This window comes from Taurulus bubalis (assembly GCF_910589615.1).
Source record: "Taurulus bubalis genome assembly, chromosome: 11".
Lineage (NCBI taxonomy): Eukaryota > Metazoa > Chordata > Actinopteri > Perciformes > Cottidae > Taurulus > Taurulus bubalis.
In genome coordinates, this window is record NC_136599.1 from 19,584,627 (window position 1) to 19,610,760 (window position 26,134).

Below are 26,134 nucleotides of genomic sequence, written 5' to 3' on the forward strand. Positions count from 1 at the left end.
AGAAAACCGTGAAAGAGAATGAGAGACAAAATGGGTGATCACAACAGATGCTTAAAGATCTAATCCAATTTTTTGTACTTATTTGTTGCAGCTTAAAAGGTGAAAAACACTGTTATGAACAAATACACGTTACACATGTGCAGTCCAGTTTCCATTAATGTTCTTGTATAGAGACAATCAGGAACTGAAACACATTACTAAAATGAAACAAGACAATATTTCCTCATGACAAATGTGACGGTAGAATCCTAAGCTCCACAACCACACCAGTCTGCACGCTGCAAGAGCTTACACGTATTTATCTGTTGAAAAGAAAAGGGGGGAAACAATGCAGGTTAACAAAAGGACAGAGACGTGAAGAGTTTTAAAGAGGCAGCAGATGACAGGGTTACAGGAAGAGAAGGAGGAGGAGGCACAGGGGCACACAAGGGCTGCAGGAGCGGCAGCATGGAGGACAGGTTGGAGCATAATGCGAGCCCAAACATTCAATATTCAAAATGTTCTTTCAAATGAATTCCCTTCTCTTCTCAACCGTCATTTATGCTGCAGTGATCCCACTATGAGGAACAATTATGGACAATTAGGAACATTGTGCTGTGCATTGGTGCCATAATGAATGTCTTGTGAATGTTTTTGAATGAACATAGAACATAGATAGAACATATCATATCCGAATCTCTCTTCCTTATTTAAAGAGACATGAAAGATTTCTTCCTCCACTCACCGCTTCATTGCTGAAGGGAAAACTCTTGTTCCCTCTCTGCCTCCCTTTGTTTCTCCTGCAGCCACTAGCCCTGTTACTATAGTAACTGTGTTCGACGTTACCTGTTCGTCTGGGCTGATAGCTGCTGTTTAAAGTGAGGTGTCAAGTATTTCCGGATAAATTGTATATCTTTTTTTATTGGTGAGAAAACAAATTGTCTGCCTGCAGCTCCTCCTTCAGGGGCGCCGGGGTAAAGCCAGAGCTGCCTCATTAACTCGCCATGATGATGATTTTAGAGCCACAGGTCGAGGAATTTAGGTAAGTTCAGGTTTTTGTTCTTCGGAAACTGCAAGATGATTAAAAAAAAAATCAACACTGCATTATTGTGACGACAAATAGCTGCTTTATGCTGCCGACCAAATGTTAAACACCAACGGCCATGTTTCTGATTTACTGTCAGGCCAAGTGGGAAAGTGAAATGTCAGGACATGATCGGAAAAGGTTTTCATTTCACTCATAGGATGCCATTAATGCTGCTGCTGTGTTGCTATAGCAACTGTCTATGCAACTGTGTCTATTGATCACATGAAGCGGTGCACTGTATTATGCGTATGGACTCCAACTGTGATGCTTTTGAGTGCCCCAACAAAATGTGCATGCCCATTTGATATCGACTATGAAAATTAATTTAACGTTGATTATTCTTTTGATTTCATGGTTAACGAATCAGCCCCAGACCGGTGCTGTCAGAAGAGGGAGTGGACATCATACATACAGGATCCTTTCTCTTTTGTTTCAGTGTCATAACTGGCGCCACAGTGTGTATGTGGGACTTCAGCGTGTGCAACAAGTGTGTATTAAACCACATAAAGAAGAGTGCTTTTTATGTTATTGTTCACCTCAGAGGTAAAATATACACTCTTCTACCTTTTAATCACTGAATTTATAACAGACAAGATATATTGTGACGGCTGCACCTCATGCCATAAACCAGAGGGAGGTCTTACTAAGGTCACTAGCCCTATTAATGCCAGAATATAAAAACTAAAAAATACTTTTAATTCTGTGTGTTTTGGAAAGAAAACAAAAGCTGTATGCAGTAATAAAGTCTTCAAATAGGTGTGACTATAATCACAAAAAGACATTTGATTCTAACGATGGCATGCTACTATCACACTCACTCAGTTTCTATAGCAACTGTGGTTAGTTGTAACGGCAGCATGAATGGTTTCAGCACCGCAGGGTGGGGCTACTTCTGCTACAGTTGTCATCAGGTGGGTAAATCCTCCCTGGTATCATACATTATGAAATGCTTCTCTGGGTCAATTGTAAAAAAGACTGCTTTGTAACTGCCCACTCGGCCCCTTTTTGAATTAATCACCTCCCGGCTGCGTAAACGAGCTGGAACTCATCACTAATACCAGCTCTACTATAGGTGTACCAATATATCCTATACACTTGAGTATCACGGCATTATGTCTCGTGATAGTGTATTGATTCTCAAAAACACTTTATACATTATGTAAGATTTGACTTGAACACTGGGTCTTAAAGAGAATTTCAACATGAGTGTTTTGCCGTGAATAAACTATAATAGGTGCGATATGTTTGGTGATGGCTGAGCTTTACTCGCCATTTATTTTTGCATATTCTATCTTGTTGTATATATTGTGAATTTCATATATATTAAATGAGCTTAGTTTTCCTTCAGTGTCTCTACAGACCAGTGATAGGCAGCCTGAGGCATGTGTGGCAGACCGGCAATACGTGGGCAGGAAAGTGTTTTGGAAACGTTGAAGTGCCCTCTCATCCACATGCCAAATTACTTATTTCGCAGCCATCGGCAGTTAAATTCTGATGCGGTGCCATAATTAAACTTTAATGTTCATGTGGCACACTGATTATGGAGTAATACCCTGAATGTGCAGCCGCACAAGTTCACCTGATCGATGCCGGTGCTCCTTCTAGATCATGTGATGCTTCTTTCCCTCGTGTGCTGCTTCACTCGCTTCCTGTTCTCCACTTCATAAGCTCTCTGACCAAAAGCCGGCTTATTACATCGATTTTTGCACAGATTTGTGTGCGCGGATGCTTTTTTCATTGACCAAGATAGGATATTAAAATTCTCTTCAAGAATGAAAATAAATACACTATTGTCAGCCTGTCAATTTCTCATAACTGTTTCTATAGCGACAAGCAATTTGTCAATTACTGTACACGAGAGCCAGTGAATTGAAAGAGTAGTTTAAGCTAAGACAGGGGTTTTACTTTATGATGTATGGGCAACTGATTTCTTGTCAGCCAAATTGTGTGTTGGCTGACAAGTGTAAGCTAAATATTTATATACAAATTATATGGGGATGTCTGCTGGCGCCTTCATGTCAAAACAACACCCAGCTAAAATGACTCTGTCTCGGCTCCTGCAGTTTCAGCTGAAGCACTCTTATCAGGTAAAACGAGACTCTGTCAGGTAATACGGGGAGACGACACGTTGCAGTATTTCATGAGCTACTGTCACTGCATCGCCATAGCAACGTTACCTCCCATTACAGAGAAAATACATCTTGTTGTACCATCTCGCCGCTGGGTCTGTACTGCATAAAGGTTCACGAAATCAATCATGTCGACTGTTTTAAATAACGGCAGCTATTTTTGTTTTCTGGCAGATTCTCTGCAGAATTGGCAGTAATATACTGTGGGAGTGGAAAACTGATTTAGTTCTTAAAATAAGTTAAATGTCATATTAACAAATCTAATAGACAGTTTCCATTAATTTGGAGATGATTTCAAAATGTTGATCAGCTTGTTAACTCCGTGTCTCGTTTAAGAATGACGATGAAGTCGGTTCAAAGCAGTGGCAGTGAGGCATTTCATAACATGTTTATAATTTCACACATTAAAATCCACAGCACCAACTGATTATTGGCTTCACACTTCACTATTTTGTCCGTCTTTCAAACAACCTTTCACAACTTGCACATGCATTCCCTCTTATGTGAGCATTTTTAATCAATGCGGTACAATTAAAGTGAGGATTCCTGTCAAAAAACAGAATCAAACCTTCAGAATGCAACGTTATTGTCGATCAAATGGTGCATCTCATAAAGGATGGTCCAATTTGCTCTCTGCTAAAGAAGATAATAAAGAAAGCATTGAAACACGTTTCCTTTTGCATTTAGAGAATACGACCAGCTCTCATCATTGCTGTCACTTTAATCCTTTCGGGTTATTTAACCCGGGCAGAAAAGAAAAAACTATTGTACTGCAGCCTTTGTCTCCTTTCAAAATGAAAGTGCTGCTCTTTATCCGAAGGTGTTTCTTGAAAGGAATCATAACAGCCAAAATACAGCTCTTCAACCGTACGCCACTGCCAGACAGTCTGAAAGCCTCAGCTGTACGCCTGCCTCGACTTCTCCTGTTCTCACCCTTCTTCAGAAACGCATCAACGTCAGAGTAAAAGCATACAGAGAGTCTGTGTTTGGTAAAAACAACAACTGAAAATGAGGGAAAAGGATCATTTGATGTGTTCTCCTTCTTACCTCATTGAAATGTGCATCCTGAGTAGCAGTGAGCCCAAAGCCACTCTGTTGGGTCTCAAAGCTCAGGAGGCGGGACAGCAGCCGCTCAGCGATCTGCAAGTCATTGCCGTAGAGTCGGGCTGTTGCCTCGGTGACGTCACGGAGCTGATGGGCAAGTTTCTTCTCCATGATGGTGTTTAGTTCGGTCTCATTACGCTCCAGAGAATCAAGCTAAATATGCAGACAGCAACAACACAGGAAATGGTGAAGCTATGAACTTTTTAACCTGTATTTTAGAATTACTGGAATTAAAAAATATGAATATGCACAGCAACACTACAGCATGTCTATAAAAGGTATTGTATTGTATCCATAGTTCATTGAAAGTTACATACAGATATAAAATATCTGCATTTATTTGCGAGTACTTTGTTGGAATTAGGGTAATATGTCCTACCCAACCTTACTGATGTCTTTAAACACGAGGGCTACTACAAGTTTAAAGCCCTCTGTCTGTGCACGAAATACAATTAAATCCCATTGTGATAAAAAGAAAGAGACATTAGACTCCCGTAATGGGAGTTTTGAGTTTACAAGTTTCCATAACAATTTGAAACTGGATGAGGTAACCGCGTTCTAGCAAACTGAAAGATTTATCAGCAAGGTAAGATCCTAGATTTGGATTCAGCACTTTTCACTTTTCCAGGTTAGTTTTGGCACCCATGAAGACATGTATTTAAAGGAATTAGTGGTATTACTCGACATACAGCAGCATTGAGCTCCACAAATGGAGGTGAGGTGCAGTTGTAAAGGTCTGGCTCCAGCCACCCTCTCTCCACATCACAGTGTCTGATGGCTGCACCTGCGGGGGAGAGAAAAAGCAAGACTTTTTCACAAGGACGTGGCGCACATAACTGAATCATGTCAATGTGTGTGAGTGTGTACGGACCGACAGAGCCTTTGGGACAGGGCACTGCTGCAGGAAGGTTGAACTTGGTCCGAGGCCACCAGATCCCCTGAGTGATGGTCTTCGGACAACCGTCATAAATGACTGCAGAGAGGAAGAACATAATTTAAAATTATGCTTATCATTTGATGAACTTTTTAATTGAAAACATAACAAAAACGCACTAAAAAATGTGAAAAGGTTTTTCTTTTGACTTGACACACGCAGAGAAGTAAATGAAAATAAACATATGAAAGGAGGTAATTGCAAAGTGGAAACTGGAAAGTGCCAAAGCTCCACAGAAGAGAAAACATTAACTGGAAGATGAATATGACTATAATTAAGATTTTCTTTGTCACTGCATGCTTGGTCAGGTTTGTTGGACAAAAATGCCAATTTTTGAAAGACGGAACAAAAGAAGAAACCAAAATCCTATGATTACACAGCTATGAATAATTATGGTGGAAGTTGAGTATATATTTACTGGTTTTAAATCCATCTTGAAAATTATACATCGTCTTGAAATTACACACGGCACAGTTGTCTGCACCACTGTCAAAGGGACAATTATGTCGGCTACTGTTGGAGAACAACACTGACAAAGCGTTAAAATTTAACTTGGCAAACTATTGTCAGAAGCATTTTTATCAATCATTTGGTTCTTTTTTTCAATTACCCACAAAGGGGCTGCGAGTGAGATGTTTTTAACCATGACAAAAAAGTAGTTGGTGGAAATAGTAATTTCATAAATATGTTAGTCCTCCATATGTTGTTGTGTGTTGTCTCAACACATGATCTCACTGTTTGCTAATGAATGATGTCGCCTTCTGTTGTGTAAACTAGAGTCATGCTGAAACCAAAATGTCTGAAAAAAAGAATATAAGCAATCTCACCATCGCAGCCTGAATTAGTGACTTCACCGAAGGGGCTGTCACATAAGTTGCACTGTCGACCAATCACGCCGGGCCTGCACTGGCACTGGCCGTTCTCTGGGTCACATGACCGCGAGAAGGAGCCCACCGGGTAGCAGTCACATGGCAGGCAGGAGTCAGAGCCCCGCACACGATAGTGAAACTCCTGAATGCACACACACACACACACACACACACACACACACACACACACACACACACACACACACACACACACACACACACACACACACACACACACACAATGCATTATTTGGCACACAGATGCTTCTTAGTCAAACGCATGTAAAATGTCACAGTGCCAAGCATAGTGTCAGCGATTATATCATCACATGCATTAGGGCAAGATATATACAATGGCACAAGAGGGTTGCAGTTTGAACAGAGACATGAATACATTAGCAACAATCCATGTATATGCAGAAGAGCCAGAGATAAAGGAAAGCAGTAAATTATTTAGTGCCAAATTTGAGAATATATATTTTCAGCACCGCATTTTGGAAACAGAATGATGGTGCTACCAGAGGATGATGGTGCAACACCACTGTTTTATTCTTGATTAAAAAATGGTGTTTCTCTTTAAACCTGCTTTTTATCTTTATTTTTATTAGTATTATTATTGTATATATCTTATACATCTTTCATCCCTGTTGTTTTTATATCTTATTTTCTGTGTAAATGGCTGCTACTTGACACGAAATTTCCCCTTGGGGATTAATAAAGTATATAGTCATTCATTCATTCTGAGTATTTTCTTATGTCTTCAAACGCATTTTGAGGGGTTCTACAAAACACATTATTATCTCAGCCTGTAGCAGCTTTTTGTTGCATTTTAAGTTGAATTAAAGTAATCTGCTGTTGTGTTATGATCGAAAACATAGAGGCACTGTGAAACTACAAACAGAGTTGTGTCTGTCTCAGCCTTGACCTGAAGGCTAAATTAAAACAGCATTATATTATATTGTGAGCATTAAAAGCAGAAAAAAGCTTTTATTTCAGAATATCTAGAACAAGTAGCCAAAAGGGAACCGGGCATCATGAGGTTAAGTACTTTGTTCAGGGTCAACATCAGAGATTAAAGATTAGGGTCAAAAGATCAGATTAAGGACAGGATAAAACAGGGTTAAACATTCTTGCTACACACAAACAAACATATTAATATACACACTCACATATTCACACAAGGCAGGTATATAAATATGTAGGGATGATGAGCGTATCATGGCGGATGTAGTATGTCTGGCTTAGTCAGACTGTGAGATGATTACTGTGTCTGGCTTTAACCAAAACCAAAGTGAGCTGTGGAGTTACACCCCCAAAGTCCTTCTAATCCTCACAGTATTCAATGTGATGATGGTATGAAAAACGTTATACCAGCAGGTCTGTAACCCTTCAATGAAGATTTGAACAGCTACCTTCCAACAGCTCTGTAATGACGAATAACTCTAATACTAATCAACTAACAATGTGAAAAATCTGCTGAAGTGAATGCACTGTGCTTGTTGATAATCACTGTTTCCAACAGTCTTCATCATATCTTCAGCATTGATGCACCAACCTCTCTGCCTTAGTCAAGAGTACAACATTAGTAAAGAATATTTTTCAAATATATATTTTTAAACACTTTATCAATTGAGCAAAATTAGCATTCGATCCACAAGCGCCTGAAAGTTGTGTGTGTGTGTGTGTGTGTGTGTGTGTGTCTCCCGGTTACCTTGCAGTGACAGTGTCCGCTGGTCTTGTTGCAGTCCGGGTCGAAGCCTTGATTGGCGTCACAGTGACAAGGCCCACAGGTCGGAGATCCCCACCATCCCCTGGGACACTGATGATCAATCCTACACACACACACACACACACACACACACACACACACACACACACACACACAAACAGGTAAAATCAGTAACACAAGCGGGTAGAATCAGTAAGACTAAAGTAATAGAGCGCGTCAAAAGCTTTTATGTGAACCAACTTTCAGTCTGACTTCTAATTAAGAACTAACTAATGAGTTTGAAACAGAGAGATGAAAGAGAGACACTGAGTGAGAAAAAGAGAGACGGACGAAGCAAAGAGAGGGATCAAACTGATGAAATATTGAGAGTGAAAGGTGCGGAGAGAAACTAGAGATAATAAGCACGGCCGTTTGAGAGGCCAGTAAGACAAGAGTTGAAAGAATATCCACATATGCTAAGTCATGGCAAGTAACCATTACTATCGAAGATATGAAGAGTGACGTTTCAGCAAAAAAATAAATGGGGCTTAAAACCAGCGTTTTCTTAAGCGCTGAACTTAAAACACACCTCAGATTGTATTACTCTCTTCCATTCTCTTTGCTCACATCATTTACTAGATTGTGTGTTCTCAGTGTCAAATGGATCACTGAGGAGATGATCGCGTTTCACAGCTCATGCAGATTCTCGCACGCGTGTCTTTATTATTCCTTACGGGGAGTTTAGAAGAGGTAATTCAGATATCAGCGATCTCAATAGAATATTAGGATTGACTGCATTCTCCAGAGATTTTCTGTTCCATCTCAACACCTTTCCAAATGAAGCGTCTCTCCCCGCTGCGTGTTCTTGACTTTTAAAGCACTCTATTGGCAACGTAAAGACATCCGGAGAGACAAATGCTTTGTCTCATCAGAACTGAGGAAACAAAGGCTGTGTCTAAACAGGAAGCTGCGTGGGCTTTGCTCTGATGAAATTAGTTCAAATTGTCAGTGAAGATTATTTATTATCATAGCGAACATGATCTCAATTTAGTCACCTGCGCATGGCAGGGCTGCAGCTAATGATTACTTTGTATTGTTTCTGGCAGACTGTATATTGTTGAATTTACTGATGTCTTAAAAGCACCTATTTTGTCTGACTGGGAGTAAAAAATATATATATATACTTTTACTTAAAAAGGACAATTAATACATTATCAATATTATCACCTTTCTCTTGATCAACTAATTGATTTGTGTAATTAAAGTGAGTTAGTAGGAAGATGATTAATGAGCTGAACTTCTAAATTTGGTGTCTTCATTGAAGAAGAAAAAAAGTTACAGCAGCGGGGGGAGAGAGGGAGGCACATCAGGGGAAATTAAAAGAGTAGACATATTTTTCATCAACAGCTGACAATAGGACTATGTGTGTCTTTGTTAAAACACACACACACACACACACAGACAAAGAACAGATCTTGTGATAAATGTAAAGCTGTGCGGATTTCACGGGCAGGAAGGAAGGGAGCATAGGGTGAGTGAGGTCAGGGTCACGCTCGCTTCACACAGTGTAACACACACACACAGATAACCTTGGTGTGTGCGTTATTACTTTAAACCACACTCATTCCACTGTGGATTACAGGCAACGCGGGAGATGTGGTGCCAACAAGGCAGAACTAAAGCTACACACACACACACACACACACACACACACACACACACACACACTGAAACAGAGTTTAGCTGGGGCATCAATAGGTTTCACACCCTGTTGACGTCCCACAGGTAAACCAGAGCTCAAATGTTGAGTCGGCCGTGTGTGTACCTGTGTTGGCAGTACTGCCCGTAGTTGTTGTCTCCACAGTCACAGATGTATCCATGGGATGAGCTGGGCTTCCTGTGGCACTGCGCCTCGTTTTCACATGGATTCAGATGGCAGGCATCAGTGCAGCCTCTCCCATAGTACCCTGTGGGAGAGAGAGAGAGAAAGAGAGAGAGAGAGAGAGACCCATTAGTCATGGTTGGAGCAGCGGACCTGTTGACCGTCTTGTATAAACAGCACAGGCGCTTTTCATACGTAGTTTCTTTGTCTTTGGGGCAGTATACGAGTGAACTGTATTCTTTCTTCTGGGAGACACTTCCCTCTGATATCTGTGCGACGGTATAGTCTTCACTTTGCATACAATGTTTTGAGCGATTATTTAATGTGTGCTATGTGTTTGAAGAAAAAGAGGGAGGAATAATTTCACTAGGGACGCTCCGATGGTACTTTTTTTTAGTACTTGCACTATATGAGTACCTAATAATACGATTACGGCTGCAACAATGACTTTGAAATCCTGTTTTATTTCCATCAGATGTTCCTCACTTTCGGACTCTGGCAACTTGAATGTCCAACACAATGCTGCTGCTGACATATAAACATTCAACATGTGTTTTTCGGATAGAAACAGAGCGAATACACCCTAACGTTACGGTACAGAGAGAGTAAGCCAGGAAGACACACAGCTGACAACCTTGCAGCTGAACTAATTGGTGCGGTGGAGGCTGTGGCTGAAAGTGGCTGGACGTGTCCACGACAACGCACACAACATTGTGACTGCTAACTCTCCAGGACGGGTGTGCGTCGGGTTATTGTTGCAGCTGGGCGGCTTAACTGATGTCACGCTGCCGTATTGTATTGGGTGTGATTGTATCAGAGTAGTTTTATGAGTACGAGAACATGAGCACAGTATCAGACCCAATACCCAATACTGGTATCGGCGCCACCCTAAATTTCACAACCCCCGTCACCCGACAAGTCAAATACAAATACTACCTCGCAAAATATGCAACTGTCTTCTAGAAAAATTTGTTTCTGTAGAACTAATTCATGTTTTCAGGTAAACGTAACTCTTACTAAATATTTGGAGATTCAAAACCACATTTTAAGTGTCTTTGCGGTAAGTACATTTGAGGTACATCAGAATACTATTCTGGTCTTTTACCACTGAAATCAATGCATTAAATAATTGACTTATTTTGAAAATCAAAGTAATGAGGCACAGAAAACACGATGACGCGCAGGCATTCCTGATGTCCGTGAAGAACTTCCCTTTTGTGTGAAATAAGAGCACAACACAACAACTATTGAAATCTAAAGATGCAGAATCCACACACCATAAATAATAACCTGTCAGTTCACAAGTGCACATCTCAAACATCAAACAGCGATTATCACACACAACCCTTTCCCGACTCACTGCGGCTGGGCCAACTAATGGAAAAGCAGTCACAGTTATCACTCCCTCAAAATGAAGCACAAAGTAACGCTGCCTCTGAAGGAAAATGACCACCACTGTCATTTTAAAAAACATTCTAATTCAGTCGCAAATAACACAAACGATTACAATATGAGCATGAAGCAAATATTACACTTATCATGGAGAACTATGCGAAAAGAGGCTTTTATGCTGCAATTTATCTTAATGATAAACTCAAAGAACTTTGAGGATTCACCTGAGATCCAGGAGGCGTTAGATTTGTTGTAGCCTGTAAGTAGCTGGTAGAGCCATAATGCCCAGCGGTAATCAAATCCTCAAGACCTAAAACATATCATTTGACCAGTACCACCTGTAGCAAAAATATCCTGGTTTCAGATCCTCAAAATGTTAATATATCTATTATATCATTGTGACATGAATGAAGATGTCACAGAACTTTAAAATATTTGACAAATTAAACAATAAATCAAATAAGCCCAGCCGTAATTGACACACAAAACAATTACTTGAAAATAAAAATGATCTTTTGTTGTAGTCTACATTTTGGATAAGTCCTCTCCATAAAAGCCCAAACATGTTCAAGCACTGTGAGAGTGAAGCAGAACGCTGGAGCCAAAGAGAAAGTAATTTGAAAAATGTGACGGCATTAGAGAAAATAAATTTGAAACGCCTCTAAACCATAATAGCGCACAGGTTTTGCTTCAGTAAAAGCAAAGACGGCACTTCAGCGACCCACAACAACAAACCACAACAACAAACCACAGTACACTTCAGCGTGCGGCTGTGCAGCAGTGAATGAAGCCGTCACACACTTCAACGCGGTCCCCAGACACTCCACACAAACACAGAGCCTCTTAAATGGAAATACGGGCCAGCACATAAAGCCCTCTATAATCCAACGAATAAAGCAGAGCGCTTCACACACTTATTTGGGGTGTATTTAGCACAAATAAAGAAGGCTTCTCACCCGGACCGGCTTGTAATTTAAAGAGAACATAATTGCTGTATTTAGACTGATGTACCTGTATTAATAGTTGGATTAAAATATTACGTGACTTAGCCGCATCATAAGATCCTACTTTCATGTTGGGATGGAAATAAAAGCAATTAATCAAATACAGTCACATTTGTAATGGCATTGAAGGACTGAATATGAAATAAATCATTCAGTAATGCTGGATCCTTATGATACAGCTCAGATCTCAGGATTTCGACCACATTACAGGACATAACAAAGACCTTACTACTGATACATATCAATACATAAGTCATATAAGGTTACTCCAGACAGAGTCAGTTGTCCCGTCTCATTGTTTCAGTTTTACTTTAAAATCATCATCAGGGGCAGTTTGGTGTCAGAAACCACAGCTAAAATCTTATGTCTAGCCATATATTAAACAAAAAGCTTGAGATAATAACAATACCTCTGTCCTTTTTTGGCATGACCATACATTTATATATGAACATTTATTAGATGAACATTCACATCATCATGTCAGAAAAAAACTAAATATGTCTAGAGAAAAGACAACTTTTCTCTATGCTGATGTAGAAATCACACATCAGACATTACATTATATGAATCTCAATGCAACTAAAAGTTGTTCATGAATATATCTGTATTAATGCTATAATTATCGGATGGGCTTCGAACCATATATAAAGGTTCATACTACAGAATGAACAGTAATCAACATAAATAAACTTACAAAATAATATTCGATTGACTAATGCTTTGTGAAATCTTATATTAGAATCATTTGGGAATCCCATGATAATATGCATACACGGAAATTACATTTGATTCAATATATTTGAAGATTTGTACATGTATTTTGACATCGGTGTATAAGATATAATAAGATATCAATAATTATATGTATTTTTATATATTTTTTTGATTGTTTGTATGTGCTTTAAATACAGACATTTTAGTCTTTAGAGACCAAATAGGAATGCTCGTCTTCACGTTTGAAAGCCTCTCCACCACTCCAAGACAAAATACTCACATTAATATTCATGCTAATACTAACCCTCAAGTGAAAAGCATAAAACAATGCAACTTTTAAAAATAAGATATTACATTTTGCCTTGAACTTTCTCTGTGTCACAATCACTTCCCCTCCTTCAGCAGGAGAGTTCTGCTTTTAGGGCGCCTTTTTAATTTGACAGCACTGAATAGAAGGTCGTCTCTGTGTGTGACTGAAGTGTGTGTGCAGCGTGTTGGGGTCTGCATTCCTGTGTGTGTGTGTCGTTTCTTCCAGAAATGACTGATTTTCAAGCCTGTGGCTTTGATTGCAGCTTTAGACACACACAAGGCTCTCTCTCTCTCTCTCCCCCATTTAATCGAGCGAGCAAACACACACACGTATGATTAGAGCATCGCACACTCAAACAGTGGTGACAGTCTGTCTCTTATTTGTTCACTCATGATCCCCCACTCTCCGTCTCCTGTGTTATTCTCCAACTCTATCGCTTTGCCGCTTAGACACACACACTTAGACACACACACACACACATACACACACACACACACACACACACACACACACACACACACACACACACACACACTAAATCAACTTCCATCCGCCCTATACATCCTTACATTTTCACCATGGCAACTGACGGAGAGAGGCTGTTTTCAGTCGCTTATAATGACACTGGCCTTGTCACAACAATACAATATGGAAGAGAGAGAGAGAGAGAGAGAGAGAGAGAGAGAGAGAGAGAGAGAGAGACTTGAGTCTGTAAGAACAAAGAGCTGTAAATCATATGTGTGTATGTACGTTTTTGTCTTTCACAGCCGGGGTCCAGAGAGCGTGGCTCACATCCAGTGTGACTAACAGCTCCACATCTGGCTTTAGGCCCTTTATTGTGCAGAGTATCAGCTTGACTTCTCCTCAACACCACAATCAGGAGAAGAAACATGAATCATCTGTTCACTGAAACCTCCATCCATCTTCTGTGTATCCTTCTGTCTCTCTGACAGTGGAAAGATGGTGGATGTCAGAAACATTCCACAAAAATGTGCTGGTGGTTGAGTCCAATGTGTTATGTGAAAGTTGTAGCTCACAGTGATGAACCACATGCAATTATAAGCATCCATTTTCGTGCCCTTGTAAATATTGGAAGTGGAAAGAAGTGTAGACCGTTGTCATCACAGTTACAGGAACCGATATGTGGTTAACGGTCGGGAAAGCGTGGCCATGCTTTAAAACAACACTGACTGACAGCAGCCTTCTTTGTTAAAAAACAGATGTTTTGTGGAACCATCAATCCACCCAACATCCTCCCTACATTGACTTTGTCGCTCGCTCATACATGAAAACCTCATACATGAAAAAAAAGAGACCTACAATTTTAAAATCCATAAGAGAAGCAATGACTTTAAGTGAAAAACAGAAACAATACACTAAATAATCATTCAAGGTAAAGTAAAACGTTCTTCCAATCGCAGATTACTAAAATTATGAAGAAAAACCTCACTACACTGTATCGCAGACGTACCATTCGCATCACTGTACAAAAGGGCCACACACCTGTACTTTTTTGGTTTTAATATCAAACCTGATCAATAAATGACACTCCTAGGTGAGGAGTCATTCGTCACAGAGAACAACTGATTCAGCACCTTGAGGGTCTGGCATCTACTGTAGGTTGGAAAACAGGAAATACAGCTTGAAACTCATAAATCTCATTCTCCCAGGGGGTCTGAGCTTAATATACTGCAGCTGCTCACCACACCCAAAAACAACAACCTCACATAATGCACTTTTCTGACACTCCATCTGAAGCAATTGGCATTTGTTGTTTTCAATCACGATGAAACTAAAACAGAGACATGAATAAATGGCTCATTACTAAAGCAGCGGATATGAGAGTTCCTGTCGTCGAACCTTGAACATGTGTATTCTCCATGAGAGCCAGTTGGTTTTTAAACAGCTCGGGGAACTCAAGTAGACATTAATCAACATGGCTGTAATTTATCCGATTATATACAAATTTCACCGCAGTGACTTAGCCCGTAGCAACGTAGCAACTGTCACGTAAATACATACAAGCACAAGCTTACATAATGCATACGTACTCTGAAACGAATATGAGGGCAGATGTCTCTGTGCTGTCATGCAGGACCTTGTGGTGTGTGTGTGTGTGTGTTTTCTAGAAGTCTGTATTGCACAAATCAGAGGCGCTAAGAAGCAGATGCATGAGAGAGCCACTGGGCTAGTTTTAGCATCAGGTCAAACTACACACACACACACACGCGCATACACAACACACACACACACACACACACACACACACACACACACACACACACACACACACACACATGAAAGGGAATTATTCAGAGTGCACCTCTATTTCATTTTTTCCTCCCCGCTTATTAAACTTTGATCTGATTTGTCTCGAAGCACCATCCATTGTTTAACAGTCTCCATTTTTTATGCTCATTGTGCTGATGAAAGATAATGATAATGAGAGTGTGTGTGTGTGTTTACAGTAAATAAGAGCATGCACATAACGTTCGTGTGTGTGTGTGTGTGTGTGTGTGTGTGTGTGTGTGTGTGTGTGTGTGTGTGTGTGTGTGGCCTCTCTGCGTGTGTGCTCCATGTTAATAAGTCAAGGTATTAGCATTAGCTTGCGGGTTGAGCAGGATGCTACAGGGATAGCGGCGCCGCTCTGCTTCCTCTCCCATGTTGTCAGGCCCGAGGCGTTCTCACTTTAACAAACTATATCCTCCTCGTGCTCTCATTTCCAAACTTTTCTTTCTTGAAAAACTTTCCTCAGATTTCTCTTCTCTCATTTGGAAGCAGACGGTGGGATAGCAGCCTGCGCCAGCAGGACTTCGGTTTGGTTGTTCGGTCACAGAGGTGTGACAGAGTCCACTGAGGTTGACTAACCTTAGTTATGCAGACATTTGCAGCTGAAACGCACAACATACCATCATATTATACTATTTTGCTCCACCAGACACAAGCTTCAGTCGACATGGCCAAACGAAATAACCAAGAATTATAACGCATTTCCCTAATTCTCTTCCTTAACCCTTTCTCCTTAAGTACAAATAAATTTGGTCTGATCACAATGGATTGTAGTAAAATAACAATGACAGGGAACACCACCCATCACAAAAATGCAACAAGAGAGTGGAGGGTAGTGTAATGTAATGCTAGTATTGTTTTCAAGCTATTTGTAATTTAAACTGCAAATGCACGAGTAAGGCTGTGAGTGAGACTCAATTTATTACTAATTTATAACACTGATAACGTTACCACCAGCAAAATACCTCCGTTAATTGAATTCATGATCTACTTTATAATCTCATAATGTCAAAGCAAGTGACTGATATATATGCCCATTTGGAAAGTACCTAAGTGTATTTCTCTGATGTTTCTGAGTGCAAGTAACCACGACTTGTTTTCAAGGCTGGATTAAGGGAGTAGAGTTGAATTTACTTAATTCATTAATCTTCATAATTTAATAAAGAATCATATTTTATTTGTGTGAGGCAACTAAGTCGTGGCAGGTGTATTGCTGAGGACCGGAGGAAGCACAATGTGGAGTAAGAAGTTGTTTATATGAGCGGTTCTCGAAGAACCAGCAACACCAGCAACACCACAGGCCCAGAAATGGGCCCATTGGGATCAGGCATGTTTTGAGCGGTAACTGTACTCTTCTAAAACAAGACACATGTTGAGATGCAGAAAGGGAAGATGATGGACGCTAATAAGGAAAGTATCAATATACCATGACATCCTCTCTCTCTCTCTCTCTTATGAGGTTCCATTTCTCTTAATTTGCTGTGTCTCCTCTCTCCTTTCATCATGAGGTAATCTCCTCTAATCATCTCTTCTTGGAAGGTCTAGTCTGTTAAATCAATACCCGTCGAACTGAACTGCAGCTGGTTTATCATTAGCAGCTAATAAATATCAAATATCCCTTCTTTATCCCCTCCTTCACTTTCACTTTTCTGTTGTGTGTACATCTGTCATGTTCATTTGCCCTCAGTTCTATGATTTGTATGTCTCTGTGTGCATAAATGCCAGCTGTGTGTGGATCTATTCCCAATTGTGTCATCAGTGTTTTCAGGCTGTTTGGTTTGATTTTCTCTCGCACCCTTTCTTCTCTCTTTTTTTCTCCTCTTGCCTCAAAACTTTTGGTGTTTGTTTTACACTATTTCTGTCACCCGCCCTTACTCTTCATTAATCATTAATATGTTCAGTTTCTCTGCTCCTCCTCTGCCTCTTTTTCATCTTTCCATAGATCTCTTTCGGCTCTTTCCTCTCACCACTTCTCTCCATATAATAGATGCTTTCCTTCTTCTCTTCCTTTACATCTCCACTCTCTCCCTCTCTTTTAATCAGGTTTTCCTCTCCACATTAATTCTGCCTCATTATATTCACCTGACTAAGGAAATTTGGAAAGTTAGCCTGCAGTCAGTCTCTTACCCTCGGTCTCAGGTGGAGGAGAACTCATTATGCATTCCCAAATATGTGTTTAACCCATTTAGAGCATCGGCACACACCTACGCAGACACGGACGCATTATAATTATTACATTTTTCTGTGTCTCTAAGTCAGTTGGCTTCTTTCACCTTCCGCTCGCACACATCTTCTTTTTCACATCCAATGTCCAGAATGTGCACTTAAAATGACCATTTTCATTGCACAGAGGTGAGCACGGGCATAATTTACCTTGCATGACTGGAGTGTAAAATTGTTCTTGGCTGTGCCAGTTTATCTAATGTATTCGTTGGCAAAGTCAAAACCAGATGAGTTGGAAGAGATTAGCAACGTGCCAGTTGCTCCAAAGCTTATCATCTGCTTTTAACTTGATAAGCCTTTGGTGTTGTCAATGAATCCTAGGATTTTGTATTAATTCATTAATTTTAAGGCATTTTGAAAAATGTGCATCATAACATATTTTTTAAATAGTAACCAATTTAAAATAAGGTTGAGAGAAGCAGCAACACAAATTCAGATGGAATAAGCTTTTTAGCCTTCATATTAATGATCAAAACCATTAATTGATTATTTGAAATGTTGGGATTTTTTTTCTTTGTGTGCACACTATCACACATTCTCTCACACACACACACACACACACACACACACACACACACACACACACACACACACACACACACACACATTACCAGGCGGCACCTCCGGGTCTGAAACAAAAGTTTTTTGAAACAAAAGTTTTTTTAAAGTGCCTTTAACCTTTATTCTTTCTCAATGCTTCGGTTGCACAAAGAAGTCCTTCTCACTTGATTTATTACCTCAGTAAACATTTTAAACATGAGTTTATGGTCTCAATCGCTTGTTTTAGGTCTTCTTCAATAGAGCCTGTTGTCCATTTAGTAAATTATGATCCCAGTTAGTTAAAAAAACATAAAGCATAATATGCTTTAGGGCTCCCTGGTGATGGACAAGACGCTACTACGGCGTCGTCCAGTCTGGGATTTGTCAGTGTTTAAGTTGTGCGCCCTTAAGGACTCGTCTACAACACCAGCATCGTCTCTCTGTTCACTCACCAGGTTCGCAGATACAGGTGTGCCGCTCCCATTGGTCGGAACAGCGGCTGTGGGAGGAGCAAGGAGACGAGACGCAGGGGTTGCCAACGTTACAGCCGATCTCTACTTTGACAGATCTTGACGGCCGTGGCAGGGGAGGGGAGTCGGGCCGCACACCCAACCGAACGCCCTGATGAAGAGAGAATGTTCAGAGAGTTAAAACAAAAGGAATATTTGCAGCATCATTCATTTATTGAAATCAGTCTATCCCACACTTGTATCTTTGCACATTTCAATCTCTTATGTACCAATATTTCCAGCTTCTCCCCACCCATCCATCAAAACACATTAACCATTCAGTTCATCCATCCTCACCTGTATGCATCCTTTTATCCCGTTTTTAACCTCTCCAGAGCCCAACACTCCTCCCACATGCAGATGTTTCACCTTCAAACCATGAATCTCATTTCCCAATATCACTGTTCCCTAATGGGGAGAGAAAGAGGGAGAGACGTAAGAGGACTCATGGGGACAGCAAGGGCACAGATTATTATTATTAATAGCTGTATGCAAACTCAGTATTGAGTTACCATTTGAATACCATTACCTTAAAATGTAATATTCCGATATGAAAATATCAAGGTAGTAAATAAATTAATGAGAAAATCAAGGAAGTGGACCACAATCTCTTTACTATATTGCGTAAAAATATACAATGAGAAATTCATACTATGTTTGTTTACAACATAACAAGTATATCCTGTAAGATATAAATAATGTTCCAAACTGAAAGAAGATAAAAATGCTTTTTAGAAAACATTATTGACCAACTGAATTTCACGATTCTTCTATCCTTTCATTTACCACTGAGTAGTCGGGTTTTAATGACGATTATGTCAGTTGAAGGTAGGAGAGGGGAACTAGTGAATGATTGACTTAATGAAATGAAAGAATACAATAACATGCAGCCGTTGTGGAGAAGGTCAATACTCAAATGATAACACAGACAGTGGTGTGAAGTGATGTTGACGGGCAACAACCATTAAAAAATAATCAATGAGCACCGTTTCAGCAGCAGTGGAAGTTGCTAAAAAATAGAGGGTGAAATCTGGCTGATAATAGCTGCACACATGCCAAAAGCTTTCAAAGGTAATTACTGTTTAATTGGCAGTGACAATGTTTAATAATTTACTATTTAAAAATGTTTTCTGCACCATTTACTCAGTGCAAGAAGAACAGCCAAGTGAACTACAATAAAAAAAAGATGAAAGGCATAATTTGTTGGCATAATTTAAGAATCAAATCAACATAAAAACCGAACTTGTGGCTTTGAGTAAACAAAGCTAAAGATGACAATAAAACAGAGTGTGTTTGCTTTTATGTGTGCATGCTACTGTCACACATGTACAAATCCAATATAAACACAGGTACGCGTGATCAAACAGACATCACCTGGTACAGTTTGACATAATAATCCACGACAGGATCACCAACCCATATTTTAGAGAGACTGAGGCCGTGCAGTGTTAGAAAATATGCGTGTGTTGTGAAAATTTATGTGTGTGTGTGTGTGTGTGCATGCATAATGGGTGGCACATGGTAAATGTCTTGGAAAGAGAAAGGAAAAAGACTCTGGGATAACTTGATCAAGGACTGTAGAAATAGAAAAGGCGGGGATAATAAAGTTTGGATGTACAGTAAAACCTCAGTGTCTCTTTTTTCGCAACATTTCAGTGCACTTCTATTACAGGACAGAGCCCCCAGTATGGCAGTTGACGTCAGAGTGAAGATACATTCATTGTGCACAAGACAACTGCAAAGGACATCAGGTTAATTTTAAACAATAATGTATGCAACATTTCTGAAAACCATCCTGAGGAATTATTTAATCTTTCTTGCTTTGCTTTTAAGACTGAAAGTGAGATCATATGTAAAAAAAATTGCTAATATCTTTTGCTGTGATCTCCTGCACTGTATTCGCCCAGAGCAGGAAGTGAGGAAAATATGGAGATATTTTAGATTAGAGGATATTAAAAAGGATTTCTCATCTTCATTTATATTAAATGCTTCACAATTCCAATAAGAGTTCTCTATTTATTAGAATGAAAAATCAAATCAATCAAAGAATTAGAGCTGAAAAAAAAGAGCCTATTTCCAAATTAACACACTCAATTAAGGTTGTGAATCCATTAAGTATAGTTGTTCTAAAAAGAGACACCACACAATGTATCGTCTTGGGAAATTAAGCCTTTTTGATTTGGTAAAGTAGATATAATGAACACCTTGTTATGCATTTTAAATATGTGCTTGCAGGGCAAATCAAAAAAATATATTCATCCTTAGTTAGTTGCTGGAACATTCAGTTTGTCCTGAAACCTTCCCTTCAAAGGTTGAATCATGTCAATTACCTGATAGAGCCCGAAGTCGAGCCGTAGTGTCGCAACGTAGCGCGTCTCACGGCCGCTGCGGACATCTCGCAGCTCCAGTTGGAGGTCGTGCCACCGGCCATCTGCAACCTGAACCTGATCCAACCGCAAACGCACCGGTCTGGCCGAACCACGGGTTACCGAGAACACCAACTGACCATTTATCACCTGAGAGCAGGCACACAGACACACACACACACAAAGTCAAAGATCAGAAAAAAAAGAGGAAAAGACAGAGTGTAGAAACTGACTGAAATCTTAAAGGAATACCTTAGAGGAGAGGTGACTGTGTGTGTGTGTGTGTGTGTGTGTGTGTGTGTGTGTGTGTGTGTGTGTGTGTGTGTGTGTGTGTGTGTGTATAGGGCGGATAGCAGTTGATTTAGTGTGTGTGTGGCTGCTTTCCTGCCAAGATGTTGCTCATTCAATACTGTCTTGGAAATGTAAACGGCACATCATTTCAGGGATAATACCAGCTTTTGGGCATTTTGTCTTACACAGAAGATGATAATGCAGTATTAAAACAGCAGTAAATAGCGCCACAATAACCATGAGACATAAGTATAATTCCCATAATCAATGTGACCGCTGCTAACACGTTTAGCAGCCCACGCTGTATTTTACATCCTGTGTCGCCTGGTGAGATTTAGCTCAAAATGCGTGACATTGATTTAAATCACAATATCAAATTGTTTATGGAAAAAAGGTGGAAGATGCTGCTGCCATTTCAGGTTTTAGCATGAATGCAGCTAAATCTTTCGGAGCTTCTGCCAATGGTAAAAGAAAAAAACATCTCATCCTCTTCAGCAGAGCCAGAAAGAAAAATCACCAGCCAGAAACATAATAAATAAATAAATAAAACGTTTTATGGCAAATGTGGTCTTGTTTTCTCAAACTCCATTGAGCCTGAAGTGACTTGGAAGTCGACAATTATGTCAGCCATAGTCTCATAAAATGAAACCAAAACAATATTTCTTTCAGGTATATGTCAATGCTGGAATACGTTCTAGTACAGACATTAAGGGACGACAGTCAGTCAGTGTGTGTCTGTGTGCACACACACCTGGAACAGCAGACTGGTGTACTGGCCAGCCTGAGCCTGCAGCAGCGTCCCCTCTCGCGCTCGGGTCCTGAACACCAGGCCGAGGTACCAGGGCGTCGAGATGGTTACGTCGTTCTTCAGGTCCCACCAGAGGGCGCTGTTACCCAGGAAGCGATGGGGGTGTGGCATCACTGAGTGGCGGATGAGAGAAAGATAGTGAATAAAAAGGACCGCGGAAGTACTCAGTAAACTCAGAACAGTCTCAAGATGTCACTGTTCCGGGACTGAATGATCTCCATAAAGCATTCATCTGCAGTATATGTCGGCAACGGGACTACGATTTTGGTATTGGAAGCGATCTGGTTGCGTTTGTGATGCGAGTTGTACCGCCCAATCACGCTCAAGTAGGCTTTGTTTGCATGCTGGTCAGCGGTCCGTTTGGAGAGCAAAAGAGGTGGAGCTCATTGGTCGAGATCAAATCTGGGAACCCTCCGGCTATCGTCCGGTGATGATTTTGTTTTTAATTAGCCTGTAAACTAGCTACTTGTGAAACAATCCAGTTGTATACGACTCCAACTCCATTCTCGGATCTCAAATTGCTAACTGGCCTGTAAACAATTAACCAGCGCACTGAGGAGAAAGACTTGTCTCGGATATCCGCTGGCATTCCAAATCTCTCTCTCCCTCATGTCCTGTTTCTCTGACTGTCTACTGTAGAATTAAGGCATAAAATGCCCCAAAAATTTTAACAAGGCGTTAAAAGAGTTAAAACAACATTCTGCATCACTTGCTGTTTTCCTCCAGCTGATTGTGTCGACCTGCACAAAATAAGTATCATATTTTGCTACATGGTTTCCTCTGGGGGTTAACCGTCTGTGCTCCTTTAAGACATATCAGGATACATTAATGAGTAAAGCAGTCCTCTTGAGTCCACTGCAGAAGGTCCACTTATGTGTTGGGAACCACACCGGGTTTATCTAGGTCCAATTATATACAGGAAATAAAGCCAGATATCCATCATTTTAACAACTAGCTCACATGCTAAGTGTAGTAACTATGTGCGCTGCGATTTCCAGAAAACTTTATTTTAACATCAGTAAATTATTCACTTATTAATGTGGCATTAGTATAATTACTGCTGACAAATAAAGGCCACTGAAGGTCAGACAGAAATTGGCAATTATGTTACACTTGTTGTTGATAATTACACCAAATGTGTCTTCGTTGATGGTTGACATCGGTTGAAAATGCAACATGTTGGACCCTGGAATAAAAAAGATATATCCTCTCACCGTGGCTGCAGTCCTTCCCTCCGTACCCGAGGGGACAGTCGCAGGAAAAAGTCTCCCAGCTCACCCTGCAGGTTCCTCCGTTTTGACAGGGGTTGGACTTACAGAAGGGAAGCTTGGCGCTGCAGCCTATGAGAGGCAACAGAGACGTTACATAACCGATTAAGTTCACAAAAATGCATCACAATAATGTGCCTGTCAGCAAATGTATGAAATAAAAGGCGTTAATGCCTCACATTTCAGCTCAAAGAAAATATTCAGAGAGTCAATCTATTCCAATTGCATTCTGTAGTAGGATCTTAAGATTCAAATCCAAATGTATGTCACATTAAATCATGAGTACATAACAATAAGCAAAGATGAGAAATTAAACTTTAGTCTTAAAACCAGTCATTTTCTGTTAATCCCACAATAAATCAACACAATTACACTTTTGTGTTAACTACTAGCCCAAAGAGTTGCTTAAATTATAATTATTTGCATATGTTTATTAAAAAGAATTAAACAAGGGCCAGAAGGCATTTGTGGACATTGTAAATGTGCCATTGCTCATGCGTATTAAGAAGGGCACGCTTAGGAGTGCTGACCGGGGAGAGTTCCATTGTTGGCGATAAACGCAGCCAAATCCAGCGGCTTGCTGTCAATGTGCAGCTCCTTCATGCAGCCGATAAACTCTCTGGTGCCAAACGGAAAGTTGTCTGGTACGTTGGGAACTCCGCCCAGAAACAACGGACCAGTCAGGTCCAGAGACCTGAGAGAGGAGAGAATAAAGAGAACGATGAGTAAATAAGGTGGCGAGGAAAGGGGAATAAGAAAAGAATGGTGGATTAACCCTCAAGGATGGAGGTGAGGGGAGGGATGACGGAAGCGACGGTAAGAAAGGGAAAAACATGAAAAGGCGGTATGAGAGAAGCAAAGAGATTAAATGTGTCATCAGAGGTAAATGTGAAAAGGAATAACAGTTGATGTTGAGGAGAAAGGAGATGACAATGATGTTGTTTCAGGTAAAAATGGGAACAGCGGGGGATGAGAGAAACTGAAAAGATGAGAAAGAAAAGGGGGAGGCAGTGATCTAACAAGAGATTAAATATAATATACAGCAAATATCAGGAGAGAAGAGGTAGGGGTGTAAGACAAGGCAGAGGGAGAAAAGAGACAGGAACCAGCAAAGGAGGTAGAAAGGAGGTGGATGTTAGAGGACGTCAACAACTAACAAAGTCACACGCATTAAAAAGGAGACGAAAAACAGTGGAGACAGCCGGGGAGGCAGATGAACAAAAAAGAGATTAAGTGTGAGTAACAGCAAATATCAAGAGAGATGAAGCGTAAAAGCTGATGTCAAGACAGATGGAAGGCTGGTGGAGGAAAATATTTGGGGGATATGCAAAGAGGATGATGTAGGGGACAACAAATAACACGCAGGGGACCGCATGAGCTGGAAAATAAATGAAGAGACAGTTGTTTTGTCATTTTGAGAACATTATGCTTTCAAGTTGAGTTTTTCTTTCTTCTTTGAAGCTGGCTATGGCAACGCGTCATATGCGGAGCCAATAACCGCAGGGAAAAATGAGTGAACCCAGAGAGACAAAAGGCGCCGGAGTCAAACAAATAAGAGATTAAGTGCGAGTTTCAGCAAATATCAACGACGAGCGTGATTAGAAGAGGATGTCGAGACAGTGTAGGAGGAGGGCGAGCTGGTAATGGAGAAGGAACCGAGAAAAGAGAGTGGAAGCGCTAGGCTTCCCCTTTGATCTGCCTTCTCTTCCCTCCGCCTCACTGAGCGCTGACAGAACACACACACTAACTTGATTACAGCTTACAGGGGCAAGGCCAGACATCAACACCATGACAGGCTGCTTTTTGAGTGCATGTGTGACTTGTTGGTGACGTACATGGAGGCATTTAGTTTGGTAGACACGCACACACCACAAGCAGACTAGGAACTTTGACAAGGTCAAAGAGAACGGGGCACTCGGATTTTAAAAGTGTTGAGTTGAATGTTTAACAGATCAGACTTCTCAAATCTGCATTACATGGTGCGTTGCGCCTTCTTTTCATTGAAACATTTTGATCAGAATACAAGCCTGTTTGAACCATGCTGAAACTGTGATATTATTTTTTTAAGAATTGGCCACATAACATGGACACTAATAATTTGATCAGATCTTTCTCTTTGTTCTACATACATATCAATTCATTATTACGCAATGGCAAGCAACTGCTATTATACATATATTTTGTTATCTTGGGAATTTTGGATAGAAAATAAGTCCTTAAGACAGACAAATGCATAATACATCAATAATACACATTTATGGAAATGTAAGCTTGAGAGAATACAAATATACATCGTATTGTAATTTTCCAAAGAAAAAAGGTAAATAGTGAAATGTATATTAAAATACATGCCAAAGGAACATAGGGTATCATAAGATATTAAAGTTGTGTAATTTCTAAATGCAATGAATGTCCATATAAAAACTACAATGGCACTACTTCAATGTGCTTTACAATGCTTTGTGCACATCTTCAATTGTTTGTAAATGGGAAATAATTAGTTTCAAACAATCCAAGCATTGTGATTGCCTTCTAAATATAGTAATGCTTCCCACTACTCACTCAACATTATTTTCCTTTTAATACCTGTAATCTAGCGACCTACGGACCAACACCTGCCAGCTGGCCGGCATACCGCTACACACTCTGACCACCGTTATTGGTTTTCTACTGAGTGAAAAGTGCCTTTAAATATCAGTCACAGATGATGTTTAATGAAAGTTGTCTT

At 40.3% G+C, this 26,134-nt stretch overlaps 1 protein-coding gene across 1 annotated transcript in view; it reads right to left on the reverse strand.

Annotated features, from left to right (window-relative positions):
- Positions 1 to 26,134, reverse strand: part of celsr3 (cadherin, EGF LAG seven-pass G-type receptor 3) — a gene marked incomplete at both ends in the record, with an annotated part of 89,866 nt that overhangs the window by 21,290 nt on the left and 42,442 nt on the right. The window contains 12 exons of the mRNA XM_079225853.1: positions 4,243 to 4,452; positions 4,989 to 5,083; positions 5,171 to 5,272; positions 6,061 to 6,244; positions 7,814 to 7,934; positions 9,636 to 9,777; positions 18,617 to 18,785; positions 18,971 to 19,081; positions 21,004 to 21,189; positions 22,082 to 22,251; positions 23,353 to 23,478; positions 23,937 to 24,100. Of these exons, the coding sequence (XP_079081979.1) occupies positions 4,243 to 4,452; positions 4,989 to 5,083; positions 5,171 to 5,272; positions 6,061 to 6,244; positions 7,814 to 7,934; positions 9,636 to 9,777; positions 18,617 to 18,785; positions 18,971 to 19,081; positions 21,004 to 21,189; positions 22,082 to 22,251; positions 23,353 to 23,478; positions 23,937 to 24,100 (1,780 nt within the window). The remainder of the gene's footprint in view (positions 1 to 4,242; positions 4,453 to 4,988; positions 5,084 to 5,170; positions 5,273 to 6,060; positions 6,245 to 7,813; positions 7,935 to 9,635; positions 9,778 to 18,616; positions 18,786 to 18,970; positions 19,082 to 21,003; positions 21,190 to 22,081; positions 22,252 to 23,352; positions 23,479 to 23,936; positions 24,101 to 26,134) is intronic.